A 22,830-nucleotide genomic window follows, 5' to 3' on the forward strand; every position below is an offset into this window, starting at 1 on the left:
AAAGGTTTTAAGGGTCGCAAATAGTAAAGGGAAGATGAAATAGAATTGTATATGATGGTTGGGCATACATGTGTAACGTATGCCAAGTATTATACCGAGCCTATTAGAGATATAAAATATTTAAACTTACTTAAAAAAAATAAGAGTGAAAATGACTTGAAGGACATAAGTAAAAAAAATACGAACCATTTAAATAAGCATATCCATCTAACCATTTCCCTATCTTCCTTGCTTGAACTGATAGAAAAACAATAAAAAACAAAAAGGGTCTATTTTTATTCAATCAATAGCAACTTTTTACAATTTCAAAAAAACTAATTTTTCTTAAGAAATACTCCACTTAAAAATAAAAAGTAAAACAAATTCATAAATATAAAGTCACATATATATTATTCGACCCACTTTTAGTCAAAATCTTAAAGAGTCTCTATCTTTGAATTAGAACCGTATGAAGTGCAAAAAGTTGTTCGTTTGCATTTAATTTGAACAAGGAAATTCTCAAATGACAAATCTCATATTTTCTGAAAATGACATCAAACACTTTTTATACTCTATATGTTTCACCAAATTTTTCCTCTAGGTATTTTATGGAAAAACTAAAAAAACTTGGATAAAAGTAATTATTATGAAATATTGAAAAAAAATATGTGAATAATATAAAAAAATAAATGAAATTGATATAACACCTTTTATACTCAATCTCTACGTAGCCGCGATGCTTTGAAAAATATCATATAAATAATTGCAATATTATTATATTTATGTTGCTTCATTCTTATTTTAAATTTTTTTCGGCATCCTCTTAATTTTAAATATTCTGCTTTATTTTTCTATTCTGTCAATTTTTAAAAATTTTGTGCAATATAATTTATTATAACATGAAATGAAAAGAAAAAACCATACTAAAGACCAAATGACACAAGTTAAAAACTAAAAAAGAGATCCAAAACTAAGATATTATATACTTCTATGTAGGAGTATATATAGTTGAAGAAAATGAGATTCTAGAGTCAATTAAGGTTGATAGTGTCCCCTAAAAGACAATATTTGGTAATTGATATAGTAAGCATTCTTGACTTTGTGAAACATGAATGTAAAGCCATATGAGGTTATAAATTTTGATGTTGTTTTGTTCTTTTATGTGCTCCTATGTACATCATCCTTCTTGTCTTTTATGTCTACAAATTACTCTCTGTCATATGAATTTATTACACTTTTCTTTTTATTTTATTTTTAATTTGCTTATTAATCACTTTCTTTAATTGTCATTCAAATATTTTAATTTTTCTTTAATATTAAATTGACTTTCACAATTTTTTAATCTTTATGTAAAGTTTATTTGTTGCAATCTAAAAAAGACTACTTTTACGATTCATATCTAGAGCATCTTATCTTGTTAGATTGGAATCCTACAATTTTTATCCATCACGAATCCGATTCAAACTTGGCAATCTTGCAATCTAATTTGTGAACTATGATTGTTAGCTACACAATCGAAGGAATTTTAGGACAAATTATTTTTGGAATAGACTGTATTGGATTTTGATTAGTTTAGGTTGACCCAATACATTAAAACCTTTTAAAAATTATCACTAAAGCTAAGTATTTATTTTTTTAAAAAATTGTTTATGCAAAAACCTTTTTTAAAAAGAATTAATATACTGTTCTTAGGCTTCACCAAAATAATATAAACTCAATATACAAAAATCATACGTCATACTTACTAATAAAGATGTTGAAAAATGACAAATAACATCTTTACAAAACGTTGACAAATAAAATTATTTTAGTGGATGATAGTTGATTACATGATGAAATTTACCTAATTTAAAATTTAATTTTTTCTAATTATAACTAAATTAGATAAAGTACAATATTTATATAATTTATTATAGCAATACAATATACATAACCTAAAATTTGATATATATATATATATATATATATATATATATATATATATATATATATATATATATATATATATATATATATATATATATATATATATATATATATGTTTAATTTAATGAAAAATTTATGTACTTGATGTATAAATTTTTTAAACATCATCATCATACCCAGTGTATCCCGCTAATAGAAAACTATGATCAGGGTCTGGGAAAGGAAGAACGACGACAGCTCATACCCATTGAAGAGAGTGCGGTCAAAGATTCTCTCGACTCCAGAAAGATCTTCAAAGAGAGAGAAACCTGCAATTTTAAAAAAAAATTTTAAACAATAAGTATTCAATTTTTACTTTGAAAATTTATATATTCGATAAGTTTAATTTATAAAAATTGGCATTTTTCTTTACTAATTATACTAAAAAACATAGACATTCCAAGTGTCACAACTAAATAAAGTTTGCCAAATGAAACTTATTTATTGGCTAAGAAAAATGACATGACATTTGATCTTGACTGATATATCTACCATTAAAGTATCTTTGACTACTATTTATTTATAGTTATATTGAGTAAACCAGAGACTAAAATATTACATAATATATTATTGTCAATTTTTGAAATTATACATATATATATATATATATATATATATATATATATATATATATATATATATATATATATAATTCCATGTTAAAAGTCATTCCAGTGCACGAATTTCTAAACTTGTTAACAATAAATATGATGGGTCACGATTCACAACAGAAAAATTATAAGTGAAACTGAAAAATTACCAAAATTGGAAAATGGGTCAACCAAAGTCGGATATGGATCACTCGTACCTTCTGTAATTCTGGACTTTAGTCGAGCGTGACATGCTTGCAACAATGCTAGTCCTTTTTGACTAGTAAAGTTCTAATTAGGGATGATAATTTAAATTTAATCTTAATTCGAATCGTGAAAAATATATAATTTGAATTTGTGAAAGAAGAATCTAACTCTATTACTATGATGTCGAATCGAAGTTGACTGAATTTCAAAAAAGTTTGATAATTCACCTCAATTAAATAAATTTTTATGAACACGTGTTTGAATTTGTTGTGCAACTTAACTTTCTTTACTGATATAATGGCATCAACATTGTCACAATATAATTTAATCGGATTAACATTGTCACGTACCACAGCAAACTCAAAGATCTCATCCGAACAATTTTGTTCATAACTCTTTCAACTAATTGCACCTCCATTCAAATTAAATACGTAAGTAGATTGATATCTATAAGCATACTAATCTATTTAGAAACTTGTATATCTTCAAACACACCTTCAAAAATCAAAACATATCCTTAGTAATTCTTTTTTCTGTTCTTAAGAGATTGTCATACTTTTCTTTTTAATTCATCAATTTTACTTGCTACAATTTTTTTATCGAAATGTCCTCACATTTTCATTTATTTTCATTCATATATTCAACTATTCTAAAGAGTACACCAAATCAATTATATCATATCCAAATCTATTTAAAAAGTACACCTAAACACAATACTTAAATTGTCTCACACAGAGTGTTTAACAAAAGATTGTTGACTTGAACTCTTGAGTGGTTTGACTAGCAAGAAGAATCAAATGACTTTGTTAGTTATTCAGCTAGTTGATTAAGCATTTGTTATAAAAATGCGTAGTAAAATATTACTTATTGATTGTTACATGTTTATTAAAGAAAAAATAGATCTAAAAATTAAAATTCATCTAGATTTTAATTTAAAAATCGAATTTTACCTAAATAAAAATTATTCACTTTTTTTTTTTTTGAATAATACATGATTCATTAATAAAGAGTCATACGATATTTAATTACAAAACTACGATAGTTGTATATGAGATCTGACAGTTTTGAATATCCTCTTTCACATTGCTGTTTGACACAACCTTCTACGAGGAGTTCTTTCAATCTGTTTTAGTTTTGAGATAGAATGAATTTAATGTAGTTGATGGTAATGACAATTTTGGTGTTTGCTGCATTATCGCTTTAATCTCTACCAATAAATTAATTACAAACCAAACCTTATAACTCCAAACTCTCATGAAAGAGAGGATCAAAACCCAATATATGGGTAGAATCAATCCAATGAACGGGTACAATTCTCCTGTACGAAGAGGACAAAAATTTATACTAATTATATTCAAAAAACTTAAAACGGATAAATTTAAAGGCTTACCATCGATAAAAAAGTTGATAATAACCCCAGACCAATTATGAAGATTAGGGGCTTTTTAGAGAGAGAAGAGAGAAAAGTTGACGGAGGCAATAAAAATCATTTACTTAAAAACAATAAAAATGTCAATTGCTAAACACTTTTATAATGAATACTTATAATTTTAAAGTTTGACTTTTACGAGCAATCTTAATGTTAATTTTTTTTGTTAATTACAACCACCAAAATATTTACAATATTAGGTCAAATCACATAATTCCAACTAGTTTAATCTAATATTTAAGTGAAAAAGGGTCCCACCTAACCTCTCTTTGTAATTTCTTGCTTTACCAACTCCTCATCTTCACTTTCACCATTCTCCTATGGTATTTCACTTCCACCTACCAAAACCACTATGGAAATAATAAAACAACACCTAACCCCCATTACCTTGTCACTCTTTCCTCCTCAACTTAGCTTCCTATCTTCTTTTCCCTAACTTCCCATCTCTTCTGCTCAATCTAAGTCAATTTATATCTTTCTAGGTAATTTTAATTTTTCTCTAATTTATGCTTCTCTTGTTCTTATATATCTATAAATTTAACCATTTAATTGGGTTTTTTCCGTACTTTATTATGTAAAATTATTGGGTTTTAATATGTCAATTTGTTTGATGAATCGCTCCTATTTGGTTTGATAATTTACCTTGCAATTTACTGAATATGTCAATGGTGTTTTCAATTTTGTTCTTGGATTACAAGCGGTGAATCACCCGAGTCTATATTGGTGGATCCGACCCTGTAACTATGCAACTCCATGGATGCTCCGCAACCCTTTCCCAGCAATCTCACCGCCATTGCATTGTTCAAGATGCTTCCTTTTTTCATCAATTTCGACCTGCTTCCTTCTCTTCTTATTTCCAGTAAGATTTTCCCTTCATTCTCTTTATTTGTTTTTATTTTTTTTGAAAATATTTCAATTCGTATTGTTATTTTATGTAATAATTCTATGTAGATTGTAAATTGTAATGTACCCTTTAGTTTGCTTTACATTTTTTTGCTTAATCGACTTTATTTTAGTAATTGACCTGGGTTTTTGGAAGTGCTTGTGATTTTGTTGCTAGTATTGTTTACAATTTTTCATAAAATCGTTTACACAATGTTTGGATAGAGAGAAATGGAGGGAAAGGAAGGGGAGAAATTTGGAAGGATTGAGGATCAATTATTTGGATAATGAAAAGGGAGGGGAGGGATTTGGAGGGAAAACATTGACAAGTTTTCTTAAGAATACGATCTCTCCTAAGGTGGAAAGATTTGGAGGAAAACACTCATTTTCCTTCCTTTGCCCCTCCCTTCCTAATCAAACACAGTGCACTCTCCCTCCTTACCCCTCCGCTTCCTTTCCCTTTCTTTCTTTTCTCGCCTAATTTACTATTCAAACATGGTGTTAATTTGATCCTTCCCTTAATTCGATCCATGATAGATTGATAGTCATATCCAATAATTATGGATGAAGCCCTAATAAAAAATTCATGTAGTAGACTGGATGCAGGATGCTCTTGTTTTAGTAGAAAAAAATAGTGTTCTTGTTACTATTATGATGAGCCTAGAGTAACTCAACTTGGGATTGTCTGCTATTGTTAATATTTTTCTTAATTTGGGAAAGTGGAAGCATTGTTTGGTGAATTCCATTTCGTTTATAAATGTTACTTTGATGATCTGTAGTCTAGTGTTTTTTTGTTATATTTTGGAGATGTCTTTGACGAGTGATGTCGCGAGCATTATCAAAATGCTAGAAGGCAAGCACTCAAAGCTGTAATTGATGGGGTATATATATATACAGTGAATCAGAAAAATAACAGTGATTGTAGAGGACAAGATGTAGAATTTCATGGTGGAATATATTTCATAGTGAGCAAAAGTTCTCACGGTTGAGTATTTCGAGCTACTCCCACTCCCTTAGTAATTGAGCACTTCTTGAGGCGCAAGTGAAAGTTATGAAGTCAAAAATTCAAACAGTAATGGTTTTAGTTCTTAGAAAATGTTTAAGAATTAACTGGTTTTGTATATTTTGAAATTAGAGACTGATTGGCTTGGGCAATTGGTTGGTTGACGAAAGGCAATTGTTGTAGTTAATAAGGAGGATAACATCGGGTCTTAATTATTTTTTCGGTTCGGTTGTTAAAACAATCAATCTTTTAGCTCAATGGTATCCCCAAAAACTTCTTAGCTTGAGCCTTAGCCCCCATACAACCAGAATAGTAGCTTGTTTGGCTCACTTGGCATGTAATGGTTACCTCAGGAGATGTTTTTCTATCAACATTGTTTTACGGCCTTCTGCTAGGGTATTATGTACCTTTTATGGACATGGGTATCATGAGCTGGGCCTTGGTAGGGATACGATACGACTTGATGCGAATTTCTATCTTTTTTTGATCAAAAGTGAATGTTGAGGTCAATAGCAGTTTCAAATCTCTATTACTGTTATTGATGTTTATGCTCTATTGATGTTTATTGATGTTTATGCTCTATTACCATACGTGCCATCTATCTTTTGATTTCCAGAGTTTAGTCCAATCTTTTAGCATATTGTGTACCACAAACTGTTGATGGTAATCGTCAAAACTCTAGTGATGTGTTTGTTCTTTGCAAGTTATGTGTATTTGAGAAAATAAGTTCAAGGTGGAGAAATTCAATTATTTTCTATGATTTATTGTTTGAAGGACTTCTTTATTTAATCTTTCCATTGCGTACCACCAGATCATCGACCAGAAGAGAAATGACTTTTCCCCGATTAAGTGTCATAGTGAGATCTCAAAGCAGTTCAGATCCTATGGAACTTGATATCTCATTGAGTCCCAGGGTTAACTCAGTTAAGCCGTCCAAGACTGTTGCTATAACCGACCAAGCGACTTCCCTTGTACAAGCTGGTGTGCCAGTTATTAGATTGGCTGCAGGAGAGCCTGACTTTGATACCCCATCGGTCATAGCTGAGGTCATATACCAACTCTTCTTGATGTATTTCTCTGTATGACACAATTATCCGTTACGAATTTTTCATGATATATTGCACCATATCATATTTTTATGTTATTAGTCTTCGGGTTACTTGTAATCTTTGACCGCACTCTCCTTTATGGGTATGAGTTGCCGCCTTTCTTCCATCCCTAGATCCTGATTATAGTTGCCTATGAGCAGGATACACTGGGTGTGATGATGATGTTACTTGTAATATATTTATTTTTTGACAAGCAATGTGATCTTATCTTTTACAGGCTGGCATTAATGCTATCCGTGAAGGTCATACGAGATACACTCCAAACGCTGGAACCCTAGAACTCCGCACTGCCATCTGCCGTAAACTTAAAGGTTGGCACTAAGCATGTATGTTTTGATCCGAAAGTTTCTTGTTCCTTCTTTTTTAGAGCAAATATCTTACGGTTTAATCGTCTTGTTACAGAGGAAAATGGAATTTCTTATTCGCCAGACCAGATTTTAGTGAGTAATGGAGCCAAGCAATCAATTCTTCAAGCAGTGCTTGCTGTTTGTTCACCAGGCGATGAGGTGAGGTGGTTTCATATTCACTAATTGATTCGTTAGCTACGTTCCCTCGTTTCTATTTTTTACTCCTCATTTTTAGTGTTGTAAACTATGTTACTTGGACTCGGGTACTGATGTTAAATACTAGTATGTCAGATATGTCAGTGCCATACCAATGTCCGTGGATCAAGGATCGGACACAATTACGTGAAGCAAAATGAAGAGTCCGAGTAACATAGGTTGTAAAGCTGATTATTTGATTTAGGTCTCATTTTGTTTTGCTTATTATTCAAATCCAGGTTGTAATTCCTGCTCCTTATTGGGTTAGTTACCCGGAGATGGCGAGATTGGCGGATGCGACTCCGGTGATCGTTAACACTCAAGTATCTAACAATTTTTTATTAGACCCGAAACATCTGGAGTCAAAACTCAGTGAGAAATCAAGGCTTTTAATTCTATGTTCCCCATCCAACCCTACTGGTTCTGTTTACCCTAAGGAACTTCTTGAAGAAATTGCCGCAATAGTGGCACGACATCCACGCCTTCTGGTAATAGCAGTCTACTTCACACACAAACAAACACGTATGCCTGCCTCTCGGCTTGTTATTTACCTTTGAATCGTGAATTTTGTTAGGTCTTGTCTGATGAAATATACGAGCATATTATATATTCACCGGCAAAGCATACTAGCTTTGCTTCATTACCGGGAATGTGGGAGAGGACGTTGACTGTCAATGGCTTTTCCAAGGTAAGTTTGATTCTGAGATCTGTCTCTTTTATACTTCATTTGTATTGTAGTTGATGAACAATCTTTGAGATTCTCCGAGAAAAAATAGTTTATGGTATTGGGTTTTAATCTTAGGCCTTTGCTATGACCGGTTGGCGACTTGGATATATTGCCGGTCCTAAACACTTTGTTGCTGCATGTGGAAAGATCCAGAGTCAGGTATAACATGGAGCTTTGTGAGCAAGTTACATAAAGTCGTAAACTTGGGTTTAATATTTAGCTTTCGAGTTTCCTTTGATTTGTTTGTTTGGCTGTTCTAGTCTACGTCTGGTGCCAGCAGCATATCCCAGAAAGCGGCAGTTGCTGCACTCGGAATGGGCAAGGCTGGCGGAGAGGCAGTAGCAACAATGGTCAAAGCGTTTCGAGAGAGACGTGATTTCCTAATCAGAGGATTCAGTGAGTTAGATGGTGTCAAGATATCAGACCCACAGGTAAATTCTTGTGATCAGCTGTTGCATCATGCAAGCTATGTTACTTAGACTCGGGTGACAGGTACTATGTCGGATACTGGTACGTGTCCTGGTGTCGAATACGTCTAAATATTCAATTTTACGCTGAAAAAGAAGTGTTTAAGTGCGATATCAATGTCCGAGGTTTGAGGATCGGACACGGGTAACATAGCATGCAAGTTAGGATGCTGGTTTGAGAGTCAATCTAATATAACTGCACTTATTGCAGGGAGCTTTCTATCTGTTCCTAGATTTCAGCTCTTATTATGGTTCAGAAGCTGAAGGGTTTGGTGTCATAAATGGGTCGGAATCGTTGTGTCGTTATCTCCTCGACAAAGCTCAGGTATGTAATACTTTTGTTATGATAGTGATAAAGGTTGTGTACATTCGACTCTCAAACTACATTGATCATGAAATATTATCAACGAGTTAACGAAAGTTAGCTTTCGGTTTTGGCAGGTTGCGCTAGTTCCGGGAGATGCTTTTGGGGATGACAGTTGCATACGAATTTCGTATGCAGAATCACTATCTACACTTGAGCAAGCCATGGAGAACATCAGGAATGCTATTCTTCAGCTCAAAATTCCAGTGTCTGTTTAAAGCCTACTTTTTATAAAACTACCATTTACACAAGTACCATTTTCCTATAGTGTCATTTAAACATTAAATTTTTATTAAATTGTTTTAAAAATTAATAAAAAAGAAAGAGTTGTCTTTGTGTTTTATATGTGATGTGTCTTGACTCTTGAGTAATTAGCTAAATTAAAGTTTAGGGAAAGGTCGTCTATGAATAACGAACTTCCTTGTAACAAAATAATGCTTTTTTTCTCTACTTATTGTAGAGATTTGGTTTTCACTAATAGATCGATAATGCTTTCTTTTACTTGATATTTTTTTTTTTTAATTTTTTAATTTTATTTTTTATTTTAACTATATTTATTGTTTTAGTTGTGAGAATTAAACTTGTGTTGTGAGATACGTGCTTGCGAATAGTTATAGAAATTATTTTGAGACTTTTAGTTATAGAAATTATTTTTTTGAGAATTTTATAGAAATTAAAAATTATTTTGAGACTTTTAGTTATAGAAATTATTTTTTTAGAATTTAGTTGAACCGAGGGGTTCTTTGGCAACATTATCTTTTATGAATATGGGTTATTCTTTCCTCTCCGGGTCCTAATCATAGTTTAAGGTATGTCAAATACAGTACCACTTTATTGCAAATTCAAAAGGACGAAAGTGGTTGAATTATTTGGTGATATTGTTGTATTGGCCAAAGAAAAGAAACAACAAACCCCATTTCATAACCCCACGCCATAAAATGATAAAATAGCATTCCACTTAACGTAAAAAGTGTTTATGGATCAAATTTATACGAACATATCCTACTTAGTGATATAACAGAATAGAAGGAAAAAACGAAATCAATGAAGTCTTTTATCATATCCACCAGCTTTGTTCCTCAAATCTTGAACATGTTTATCAACCTTTGGATGATGATGATGATGATGATCATGATCATGATCATCAATTGGTGAAACATCATCATAATTTCCAACAATAGTGTCCTTCACTCTCTTAGTAGTATCCTTTATGCTTCCAAGGGTTTCTTGCATTCCTTCAGCCATTTTTTCTCCTACATTGAATGCTGTTTCCACAACAATTCTTGTTTGTTTCATAGCTTTACCTCCAACTCCAGATCCATCCGTCTCTTCGTCTTCGTCTAACGTGGGTGTTGTTACTTTTGGATCCGATCTTGCTAATGCTACATCTACTTTCTTCTTATCTATGTTCTAATATCATTAGTATCAATATTTTAAAAAAGATAAATATCATTAGTCTTAATTAATTAATTAATTAATTGGTAATATGATATAAGACAACTAGGCAAGCATAGCACCTACTACTAATTTTGTTGTTATATTGACAGCCTATACAACATTCTATCAAAGTTTTAACTATTTAGCTTAAATTTAGTTTAAATTTTTAATTGTGTTCGATTTTTTTAATATGATATTAAAAAGCAAACATGACACATAATGAAAGGTTATATATACGGGTTTAACTTTTATTCACCGCTCACTTCAAAGTGAAATATTAATCACTAGGTATAATAAAGAAAAATTATATAAAATTCAATCTTTTTATGATTTTTCTACTATAATCCAATTAAGAAGAAATAAACTCTAACTTTATTTGGCATTTTTCTAAAGTAAACCTAATAACCTTTTTATTTAAAAAAAATAAATTAAAATAAAAAAATTTAATTTTTTTTGTTATTTAGAATTTTTTTATGTAAATTTTTAAATTTTACTCTAATTTTAATTTTTTCAATTTACTTTTTTGAATTACCTGCTACAAAAATTTATCGTATTACCCAAGTTTATGATACACAAATACTCCTAAAATTAAAATCATTCATGATTAATCACAATAAAATCAATATGCGGAGGAAAATCATGAAAAAAATTATTCTACGTATTTTCCTTATAATAAAGCACACTTTTAACGCTTCTATTCTAAATACTTCCATATAAAAGAGTATGATAGAGTATAAAACATATGCTAAATATCAACTATCAACTTAAATTAAAATTAAGTATTTAACTGAGTTGATTTATTGACACTTAAACATGGGAAAAGCTTTAATATTGTAGAAGTATGTTTTAGATTATTTTGAGTTGGTTCATATAAAACGCAATAACAATTGTAAATTACTTGCCTGAGGATTGTAGTTAACAGAGGAGAAGCTGGTAGTTCTGATAAGCATATAAGATATCTTAGAATTTAACACATTCACCACACTTTTTTTTGCTGAACACAAACATATCTTTATCATCTTTCTTAATTTCTATTTATTTTTACTTTCTTTATTTATTTTTTTTCTCTTATAAAAGTTAGTAATATCAACATGTATAAATACAACCCACTAACTTTTATATTGGAAAGTAGAAACCAAACAAATGGGCAGGCACGTAGATGAAATTATAAGGTCGTATCATGTATGTCACAGCGGCCAATGCTTGACACGTACACTTAAGTAAACGTGTCATTTTATAAATTATTTAAAAAATTACTAATTCTTAGATAAGAGATCTCACGGTGAGACTGTCTCTATTGGACTGGCCTAATATATATTTTCTGTCTTAAAGTGATCACTTATAACATTAAAGTGATCACTTATAATTTTAAAATAATAACATTTTATAGTATAAGAGTGATTACTTATAATCTTAAAACAATTACTTATGATCTTAAAGTAATCAATTAAAAAAAGAGACAGTCTTATACAAGACGGGCTATTAAAAATCTATAACACCCAAATTTCCTCCCATCCTTTACGGTTTTGGTTACGTTAAGGGGTCGAAAATTCTGGAGTGTTACAAAATCTCGACTTGAAAATGATATGTAAATAAAATAAATAATTCATTATATCATAATAATATATTAGTATGGAAATTCATGTAATATGTAAAATTTGTTAGTTTGAAATTTAAAGTACATATAAATATAAATTTCAAAGAAACATACAATTGTATATTATCATTATAAGATTATAATATTTTTACAGAAATGTAATAATGAATATAAATTGTTTATAATAAAATAATAATTACATAATTAAATAAATAATTATTAATTATATTTATTCTACCCGAATTTAATTATTTTTGAAAAACTTAACTTTTTTTATAAAACATGTTAAAGCAATAGTAAATGAGATTCAAATTTAATATTATTTCTCTAAAACTTGTATGTAAGGCAAAGCTAGGAATAGGGTTATAGTTGGAAAATTTTCTATATTAACATCACAAATTCACAATTAGACTTTCGGAAAATTTTCATGTGTGTAGGGTATTAGACTAATTTTATTAGGTTATTTTGTTTTATAATGTTCTTTCTATTTGAAATATTTCATTCTAAGGAGAGAAAAATTTGATTAATGTTTTTGACACATATTTATAAGAAAAAATATATTTATATATGAGATCTCGTACGATTCATGAATGTATATATTTTTATTATGTATTTTTTATAATATTTTATTATGTGTATTTAGAGATATTGAGGTTTAAAATTTGCTTTGAAAATTATGTAAAAAGTAATCAGGAAGAGTAAAATAAATGGCGAGGTAACATAAAAACACAAAGAGTTTTTAAACAGAAAATAATGTGTTCCTCTATTCCTTTGAGTTTACATGACTCAAAAAACTCTCACAATATTTGTATGTTGCTTACTCATATGGACATGAAAAAGTAGTCCGTTTAGTTAGTGGTATTAAATTGTGGTAATGAGAATGATTTATAGTGTAAAATTTCATCAAAAAAGTTCCATATCATTCCTATATTAATGGAACTTTGATAAAAAAAGGTTTTTTTATTTACAAATTTTCAATACCATCTAATACCACCTCTTCAAGAAAATGAGATGATTAAGTTGGACAAGCATGATCATCAATTTAACCAAGATATTTTTCAACCAAAATTACACTAGTTTTTCATTCCTACCACCACCATTTATTATCATCTACCAAACGAGCCGTTAATCTACATTTATATGGTTCTTTTTAACAATTAAAAGCATTGAAAACTTGCATAATATCAAAACTTACAATTTTTTTTTTTAAAATTTAATATCTACTTTCCAACTAAAATAAAAACGGTAGTTCTGGCTTGTCAACTTGCTAACTTCTTTAACTATGGCAAGTTGCAAGTTGCAACTTGCAAGTACGTATCCTGTTTGGACATTGCAACGTCCTTAATACTTAATCATATGCACTTATTGCAAATCTTGGCGTATATTCTTTGCATTTGGCTCTTATCTTCATTAACCGACGAAAATAAGGTTGCTATTGCAAATTATTTCTGTTATTACTCCATTTTCTGTCAAGAAATTGCCCAAATCATCAAAAGCGACGGAATCGGAAAATACAGGAAGCAATGAATGAGATGAAGATAATAGGGGTGGTGGGTGCCGGCCAAATGGGCGCCGGAATCGCCCAGCTTGCGGCAGCTAACGGTTTTGACGTTTTTCTTTTGGATGCAGATCCTGACGCTCTTACCAAGGCTACCAAATCTATCACCTATTCTCTTCAACGCCTTGTTTCTAAGGGCCAATTTACACAGGTACTTTTCTTCTTCTAATGCCGATTCTCAAGTTTATATCAATCTTTGAAGGGTGTTAGAGTATATAACATATCCTGGGGCATCAACTATCAACCTAAGCTTTTGGTTGAGTTGTTTCCTTGACAAAGGAAATTTAGGCTCAGGACTGTCTAGGATATGAGCCGGGTCATTTGATTATGAACGCTGTTAATATGGAATTGTGTAACTTTGGTTTCGCTATTGTTTGTTTCTTTGTTTCAATGTAATTGGAGTTTACAAATGTTGATCAATTTTGAGAGGTGGTTTCAGTTTCACTTGATTAGCTAATCTACTCGCGAAATGGCAAATGAAAAAAGCGAATTGTGGTTGGTTTAGTGTTTTTTTGGGCCAGTTTTTGGCTAATCATGATTTCTAATAGTGAATTAGTATGCAGTGTTGGATTATTTGTCCCACGTCGTTGGACTAAAGATGGTGTGTACACTGTTGTGAGAAGTCCCAAATCTCATAGTGTTGGAGGTGACTTTGATCACTAAGTAGTTTACTCAATGGCATGCACACTTGAGGCTGATGAAGTGTGTACAACGGAGTATGGGAGAATTAGCTTTGGATCACTTGATGAAGTGATTAATGTTGATGATTTGGGGAGCTTTGGGCAAGGAATGGAGTTTCTTGATCAAGGCAAGGCTCGAGGGAAGCATTGCACGACCAAGACAGCTCCTCGCACAAGTTCAGAAGCTCACTGAAGTCCTTGCTCGAGAAGCAGTCCACTCACTGTCGACTTTTCTGTTTTGTTGCGTATTTGCTTGGGCTGCAAGGCCTTTGGTCTTAGGGTTTCTTATATGTCTTAGACTATATATAGGGGTTTTAAAACATACTTAGATGAGTGTGGAGAGCCTAATACATAGAACCAACTAGGGTCTAGCTAAGAGAGTTCTTTCTTCCTTGTATTAGGTTGTTTGTGAGAGATAGACATCAAAGGTTCAATTTTTACTTTGAGAGATTGTTCTCAAAGGTTGTGAGACTTTTCATTGATGTATTGTTGAGTACATTAATGAAAGTAATCTTTGTTTGAGGGGGAGGTATCCTTAGACACCTCTTAACTCTTGTGTGTTTGCTCTTCTTTGTTGTTGCTCTGTTTTTTTGCAATCTTTTAGCCATTTGCTCTTCACCAAACATCCCAAACCCTTGCATTTCAAAAAGACTTGGAGATAATGGCTCTGATTATTGAAATTGGGACTAGAAACTCACTAAAAATAAGCACCAGAAAATGGGTCTGAAACTCTTCTTGAAATATGCTGATCAATGATATATCTGGCATTTTATGGGTTATGACAGCTCAACCTTGAACGAGCTTATCTCCCTCACTTTAAGTCCAATTTTGGCTTATGACTTTTTTCGGAATGACTTTGGACTTGACTTTGTACAAATTGAGTGTCCTTTCCAGACAGAATGCTCAAATCTGAAATTTACACCATGTTTACTGACCTGTTGTCCATGTGGTTTATTATGCTCAAATCTTAATATGCCGTCCATTTCTTATCGTAGGATGCCATCACTGATGCACTGAAACACTTACATTGTACTGTGAGCCTGGAGGATTTTCATTCTGCAGATTTGGTTATTGAAGCAATCGCCGAGTCAGAAGTAGCTAAGAAAAAGCTATTTGTTGAGTTGGACAAGAAAGTTAAATCTTCTGCCATCTTAGCCTCAAACACTAGTTCAATCTCCATTACCCGACTTGCTTCCGTAACAAGTCGTCCATCTCAGGTCTGTTCTAATATAGTTTTATCATGTATTAAATGTGTATCTGCATGCTGAATTTTTACCTTCGTAATTTACGGAATCTTGAAAAAAAATTTAAATGTTTGATTGGTCTCAATGATGTTTAGCGACTGAGAGTACTTATGTGGTGCATAGAAGCTAGCTTAAATAACAATCTCTCAATTTGGATAGTGTTTTTACTCCTGTTGTTTACAATTTACATCACGTGTGTAGGTAGATAATGAACGAGTTAGATTATATATCATGTAGCTTGTTCAATGATTCAATCCTAATTTTTTGCTATGAACTAATAAATTGGAGTAAAACAGTAAAATAGAGATAGAAATAGTAAAATGACAAAAGAGAAAATATGCTGTAAAATTGATGATTAAAGGAAGATTACAAAATTAACGAAAGATAGATCAAGCAATTCGAGAAGCTTGAGATCTCCTAAAATGAGTAAAACACATCCCGCAAGTGTATTATAATTTTCATGATACTAATAAGCCTCTAATTGCTCTTATTTATAAGAAAACTACCACTTAAAACTAACTTATTTCCCAAGTTACTCCTAATATTGTAATTACCTAATTACCTATTTACAATTTTCTTATCTTATGATGATATTACATGAATAGGTTTTGACATTAGTTAATCTTCTAACTTATGCCGAAAACTCATAGGTCAAGGCTTCATAGAAAAGGTTAACCGGAAAGGAAAATGTTTTTTCAAATGTTAAAATATGTTCAATGACTTGGCTGTAAAGATAGTTGGTAGTTTATTGCTATCATAGTGCAAAATATTGTCCATATCACCATTTTGGGACCGAAATATACGCCAATGCAACTACAAAATCATCCGTAACATATAACTTATTTACGTCTTAGGATATTAGAAGTTTACCCTTATATAAACAAGGTCATGTTACATGTGGGTGAGTAAAGTGTAAACTATAAGAAGTTTACGTAATGTTGATCTGAAGTTTGGGACATTTCGGAAAATAGAAAGAGGGTAAAATTATAGTATCGAGTAATGTTCCAGTTTGAGATTTTTTCAGACTACAATACTTATCTGTCCTTATTTCGTTTGCAATTTATATGAGGGGTCCAATCCCTTTAAGCTGGAGTTGGATTACATTGCTATGCCTTTATCATTCTAAAGTTTTGGTATTAAGACTGATAAACTAATTTGTAGGTCATCGGCATGCATTTCATGAATCCTCCTCCTATAATGAAATTGGTGGAGATAATAAGGGGTGCTGACACATCAGATGAAACTTTCAACGCAACAAAAACATTGGCAGAGAGGTGACTCGATGAATAAGCTTAAATTTTCTTTTCTTCTCATTTTGTGCCGACTTGCCTTTCTTGATACTCATTCCATCGTTCCATATTGTTTTTCCTTCACATGTCCTCTTTTGAAAGTCCCTTATTCCTAGCAACATTTCCTTTTTTGGCTTTACTTTCTTCCTCACATGGGTTCCTTGTTCTCCTTGCGTTTCACGTTTCTTCCTTTTAATTCAGATTATAACTGCTTTTGTTTAATCATCTTGCGTGTTATTGATTATGCAGATTTGGTAAAACTGTGGTATGCTCTCAGGATTACTCTGGATTCATAGTAAACCGAGTCCTAATGCCCATGATTAATGAAGCGTTTTTCACGTTATATACTGGGGTGGCAACAAAGGAAGACATTGATGCAGCAATGAAACTCGGTACAAACCAGCCGATGGGTCCACTCGAGCTTGCAGATTTCATCGGCTTGGATGTTTGCTTGTCAATTCTAAAGGTCCTTCATGCTGGACTTGGGGAGGTAAAGTATGCTCCCTGTCCTCTTCTTGTTCAATTTGTTGATGCTAATCGTCTCGGAAGAAAGTCTGGTGTTGGGGTATATGATTACCGTAAACCAAAGTCTACCAAAGTGGTAGCCAGACTCTGAACCGTCGGTGTTGTCACATTATCAGGTAAACAGATCAGTCCTCTGTACATACAATTATAAGTGAACGTAATTGGTATTAGATGTTCTTGCTTCTTCCCTTTGTAAATTCTATATTTACCATGAATGGTTTGAGATTCTACTGAATATCATGAAAGATATTATATGTTCTTACCATTGTTCTTGATACTTGCTTGCTGTTGCTATAGTTATCTGTTGTCGTTATTTTAACAGATTTAACGCTGAATGTGCAAGTTTATGTGAAGAGTACTAATCCAATTACTGGTGTGTGATGATGATAAAATTGGCTTTTAATAGTCAAAATGGTGGGTTTGATCATGATTTAGTTACGGCATGGTGATGCAGTAGCTGGATGTACTTGTCGTTCCGGACGAAACCATGAGATATCATTTTTTACACCTTAACGATCCGAGTAATATTGATTTGATGATTTGAAAACCTTTACGGCTTATGCTTTGTTTTAAACCTTTACGACTCATACCCACCGCATACATACTATATATATCCGTGTGCCCTCCATTGAGGAAAAAAACAAGTACGTTTATTTAACGAAACATTGATGGTCAATCATAAATGTTTTAAGGGGTAATTTATCAGCATTTACAAACTAGGTTAAATGTTCTTAGAATATTGAAGAAGCTCATGTTTAAGGTGAAATTATCAGCATTTACAAACTAAATAAAATGTTCTTAAAATATTGAAGGAGCTTATATATTATAGTAAATTTATCAGTATTGGGTGAGGGCGAGGGCGAGTGGGTGCAGAGCGGTTGGGTATGAAGCAGAACAGGCAGATTTGGGCCATGATTAAACCCTAATAACATCACCCACACACCAATCCTACGAGTTTAACTTTTGAAACTCATACTCATCCACTACTCACCAAACACATATTAGTAGTACATGCCCTAACTAGAATGAGTAAGCCCATAAATTGAAAATTTGTATCTATTTGCCGCCACTACTAATAATTACTCCCTCTGTCCCTCTCAATTTGTACCTCTTTTTATTTTAGTTTGTCCCACTCATTTTGCACTCTTTCCTTTTTTGGCAATAACTCTACTTTTTTTCTTTAAATCTCATTTACAAACTTATTTTCTCTTTCTATCTTAATCACTTATTTTTATCATCCTCTTGTGTTTTTTTGTCTAAATCTCCAACTAAATTTCACTTTTCACTAAATTCCACCTAAAATTTTGGGTGCATTCTCATAGAGACGGAGGGAATAGTATTTACTAGCGAGTACATTTGTAACTTTTAAATATATGACTCCGTAACTAAACCAGTATCAATTAATCAAAATGTTACATTACTTTATTTTGGAAAATTGCCAAAACCCTCTCATCTTCTTTACATTTTGAAAGAGGGTAGCACCAACAATATGGCACAATTATGCACAAGAAATTTTTAGTGCAAAACTTTTCCGGGGTAAGGATAGTTTCCTACTGGCAAAAGGAAGGGGGGAATTGATCGTCGTATGGGTGATATGCACTAGTACATTCATTATTTTCTTCTGCATATATAGCTGTACAGATCTGTGCATTCCTTTTTCCCAAGTAAATCTATTCTCATAATGTCATACATAGTCATGAATATGGTATGCAACACATTAAAACTTGCACAAAGTCTTAACATATACCCCACCACATGCTATGACGCTAATAAGAATACCCCCTTCCGCCTCAAGACAAACTGATGTTTTCTGTGTATTCCCACCTAATCCTAGGTAAATCCTTTTTTTGTCAGTGTAGTACTCCTGTCCAAAGAATAACAATAAGGTCGCATCGCATCGCATCGGCCGTGTTGTAAAGGTTTTCAAAATAAATGAACTGATTTAAGGTGTAAAAAAACCGTGTTTTGGGCCACATCAAGAGATATCTTATGGTTTCAATTGATATTTAGGCGATATGATAACCGCATCACTCTTGTTAGATTCGGACCAATTAGAACCTGTCATTAGTGTCAATGTTGATTTAGTAATATTAAAATGAACTTTAAGGTCGCACTGTATCATATAGCTTCAGTCATATCGGTTTTCAAATCTACCGGACCGATACCGATTGCACTTGCGTATTAAAATGAAGATTCGGACTAATTTATGGGATACTTCTTGGTATCAACAGATACTTAATGGTGTGAAAAATGTATCATCTTGTCACATGCATTACAGTTATAGTGCAAATACAAGGCTGCATTGTATCATACCGTTCATATCGTTAAGGTTTTCAAATTTTCCAAACCAATATTACCCACATCGTAAGGTGTAAATAAACTTGCATTTTAGGTCGTTCAAAGTTATATTTCGTGGTTTAGGCCGATATTTGGCAGTACGGTAACTATATCATCCCTATTACCACAACCATGATCATTACCGCATTTTTACACCATCAATAGAAACCGCAACTCTAGGATAGATAAGTAGCCTCCCTAAGAAAAAAAGGAAAAGACATATGACTTGTGATTGTAAGGTCTAGAAGCCAACTTACTACTGCTTGCCAGCTCAAGAAAAGATATAAAGTAGAATCCTTTTGCTCTAATTGGTTTAGCATGATCCATAAAACAGGCCTTTATGGTCTTGACTATCTCTTGTTTAGTGCCAACAATTAGCCCCACAAGTCTTCCCCACATAAGAGCTGGAATCATTCATAGGTGGGACTGACTGATAGTGATAGGATTAGTATCCAAAGGGTTATGCAATTTGCCCATTTGATTAAGATGACAATAATAATAGAAAGAAAATTCTAAAAAGTTAAAACTTTAAGGAACAAATTATAAAGAGAATAAATTTAGTATTCAGAAATCTTCTGGGGAATACATAAGAAACCATAATGAAGTTCTTATTCCAGTGTCCTTGCTGTTCATGTTTCTGCTTCATGAAGCCTCAGAAAGGTAAGCCGAAAGAAAAGAAAAGCGCTGGCGGTGCTGAAGTTGCGCCTGCAGCTGCTGCACCAGCCGTGGCAGATGCACCACCAGCGGACGCATCAACAGAGAAGAAGGATAGTTAATTGTAATTAAAACGAATCAGTCGGGTTTAAAATGTCGGTGATTAAAGGCAATGTATGTGTGATTTTGTACTCTGAGATTGTGCATCAATGTCAAAATTCAGGTGCAAAATGGTTACTGTTATATGTTCAAATAAATGTAAGTACATTTTATCTTTTGGATTTTTTTTTTTCTGGGTTTTTCTGCAGATAAGTATGGAATATTCCACGGTCAGATCTTACAGAAAAGTCGAGTCGATTGATTTTTAGTGTCCTAGTACAGATCTGATGCCTTAGGCTCTGTCTTTTGTTTGGCTTGATTCTAGAGTATATGGTTTAACTTGGGTATATTGTACTTGTGTTTGTGGTTGCTCAGTCTTTAGTTTTCCTTCTTGCTGTTTTTGGAATTGTCCAGAATGTTCTTTTATAAAATAGCATTTGCATCTTGTAAATAAGTGCCAAACAATGGGGGGGATATAGTCTTAGCTTGATGTAGCAATTGATTTATACATTTTATTATCTCAATGTCATTATTTGATTTTGAGTAGATGAGATTTAGGATGTCGAATATACGCAATATAAAAAATTTTTTGATTGAAGTGAGGATGGAGAATCTCCTATGGGCAAGGGAAAGGAGCAAATTCTCACTCTTGTAGGTTGTCATTGAACCCTCGTCACAAGGGTGAATAGAAAAATCTTCGATTATTAATCCAACCCTTGTATTTCAGTGTGATTATTATCAGTAATTTGATCGAATTACTTAATAAGTACAGATGGTTTGTGTTCCACAAAAATGAAAAATTTGAAGCAACATATTGGGGTAATTATGTTTTATGTTTTCTTTTTTTTTTTTTTCATTATACTTTCTTTATTTTATAGAATTTGCTTCATTTGCAATAAATGTACCAAATTTGATAGGACGTATAAGTAATTAGCACTAAAAACATGTTTTCTTCAACTTATTTTTTGAACTTATTACTTATTCTTATTGAAATCGATCAAATCAGGTTAAACCAAATCAGATCAGATCAAACTAGATCAGATCAGATTATGGTTACTTATTATTATTATTATTATTATTATTATTATTATTATTATTATTATTATTATTATTATTTTTTGAAAAACTATTATTATTATTATTATTATTATTAGTATAATAATAATAATAAGAATTATCATTATTATTATTATTATTATTATTATCATTATTATTGTAGGTGTTATAATAATAATAATAATAATAATAATAATAAATAATAATAATAATAATAACAACATAATAATTACTTAATTAAAAAATTATTAATTAATTTAACTTAATCAATCAATTAACTATATTAATATTAATTAATTACTTAAATATTAAAAATAGTTATATGTACATAAATAATAATTCTTATAATAATATCAATTAAAAAAATATTAATATTAATTAATTAATAACTTAATTAATTAAATAATAATAAAAAATGACCAAATAAATTATAATTCTAATAATAATAATAATAATAATAATAATAATAATATAATTAATTAATTAATTAAAATATAATAATATATTATTAATTAGTTTTTTGTTAAATAATAATAATAATAATAATAATAATAATAATAATTTAGATCAGATCAGATTAGACAAAATCAGACCAGATTAGATAAGACCAGATCAAATCTTAGTAAATTCATATAAGATGAAGAGAATAGGCCCTAAGCCACTAAGTATATGTGTAGTTTAGTTTATAGGCTCAATTGATCGTAATCTCTTATTAATGTCCGGTTTGGAATATAGATGCCATTTGCAATATCAGTCAATTAGCACCAACAATCAATATTTTGATAAAGAAATACAGAAATTGTGCTAAATTAATTTCTTGTGACTAAGGAAATTTCTGATTTGATGTTATTATTTACTTTTTGCATAATTTTCAATGTTTATGTTCGACGTCAAGTATTTATAATATATTTGATAAAAAATTATAAAAAATATATAATAATTTTCTATACGATGAAACTTGAAACATATTTAACGATATTTCATATAAATATATTTTAACTTGTAAGTATCAATAAATACGTATAAATATCTCTCTTTAAATGGAATATTTCTTATAAACACCAATAAGAAATATTCGTTTTCTACATTT

At 31.3% G+C, this 22,830-nt stretch overlaps 3 protein-coding genes across 3 annotated transcripts; 2 read left to right on the forward strand and 1 right to left on the reverse strand.

Moving 5' to 3' along the window:
* Positions 1 to 4,487: 4,487 nt before the first annotated feature.
* Positions 4,488 to 9,770, forward strand: LOC130818043 (bifunctional aspartate aminotransferase and glutamate/aspartate-prephenate aminotransferase). The gene is made up of 11 exons (XM_057684069.1): positions 4,488 to 4,652; positions 4,869 to 5,029; positions 6,867 to 7,101; positions 7,382 to 7,475; positions 7,567 to 7,670; positions 7,946 to 8,194; positions 8,281 to 8,394; positions 8,509 to 8,592; positions 8,694 to 8,864; positions 9,112 to 9,225; positions 9,342 to 9,770. The coding sequence occupies exons 2-11, from the start codon at positions 4,914 to 4,916 to the stop codon at positions 9,480 to 9,482; spliced, it is 1,422 nt and encodes a 473-aa protein (XP_057540052.1). The 5' UTR covers positions 4,488 to 4,652; positions 4,869 to 4,913; the 3' UTR covers positions 9,483 to 9,770.
* A 449-nt stretch (positions 9,771 to 10,219) lies between these two features.
* Positions 10,220 to 11,754, reverse strand: LOC130818044 (uncharacterized). Its single transcript, XM_057684071.1, has 2 exons — positions 11,604 to 11,754; positions 10,220 to 10,674 (listed from the first exon to the last, which is right to left on the reverse strand). Exons 1-2 carry the CDS (start codon positions 11,718 to 11,720, stop codon positions 10,306 to 10,308), a joined length of 486 nt encoding a protein of 161 aa, XP_057540054.1. The 5' UTR covers positions 11,721 to 11,754; the 3' UTR covers positions 10,220 to 10,305.
* A 1,841-nt stretch (positions 11,755 to 13,595) lies between these two features.
* Positions 13,596 to 20,866, forward strand: LOC130817639 (uncharacterized). The gene is made up of 4 exons (XM_057683466.1): positions 13,596 to 14,007; positions 15,532 to 15,753; positions 16,942 to 17,054; positions 17,319 to 20,866. Exons 1-4 carry the CDS (start codon positions 13,822 to 13,824, stop codon positions 17,683 to 17,685), a joined length of 888 nt encoding a protein of 295 aa, XP_057539449.1. The 5' UTR covers positions 13,596 to 13,821; the 3' UTR covers positions 17,686 to 20,866.
* The last annotated feature ends 1,964 nt before the right edge of the window (positions 20,867 to 22,830 follow it).

Source organism: Amaranthus tricolor, chromosome 7 (assembly GCF_026212465.1).
Source record: "Amaranthus tricolor cultivar Red isolate AtriRed21 chromosome 7, ASM2621246v1, whole genome shotgun sequence".
Taxonomy (NCBI): Eukaryota; Viridiplantae; Streptophyta; class Magnoliopsida; order Caryophyllales; family Amaranthaceae; genus Amaranthus; species Amaranthus tricolor.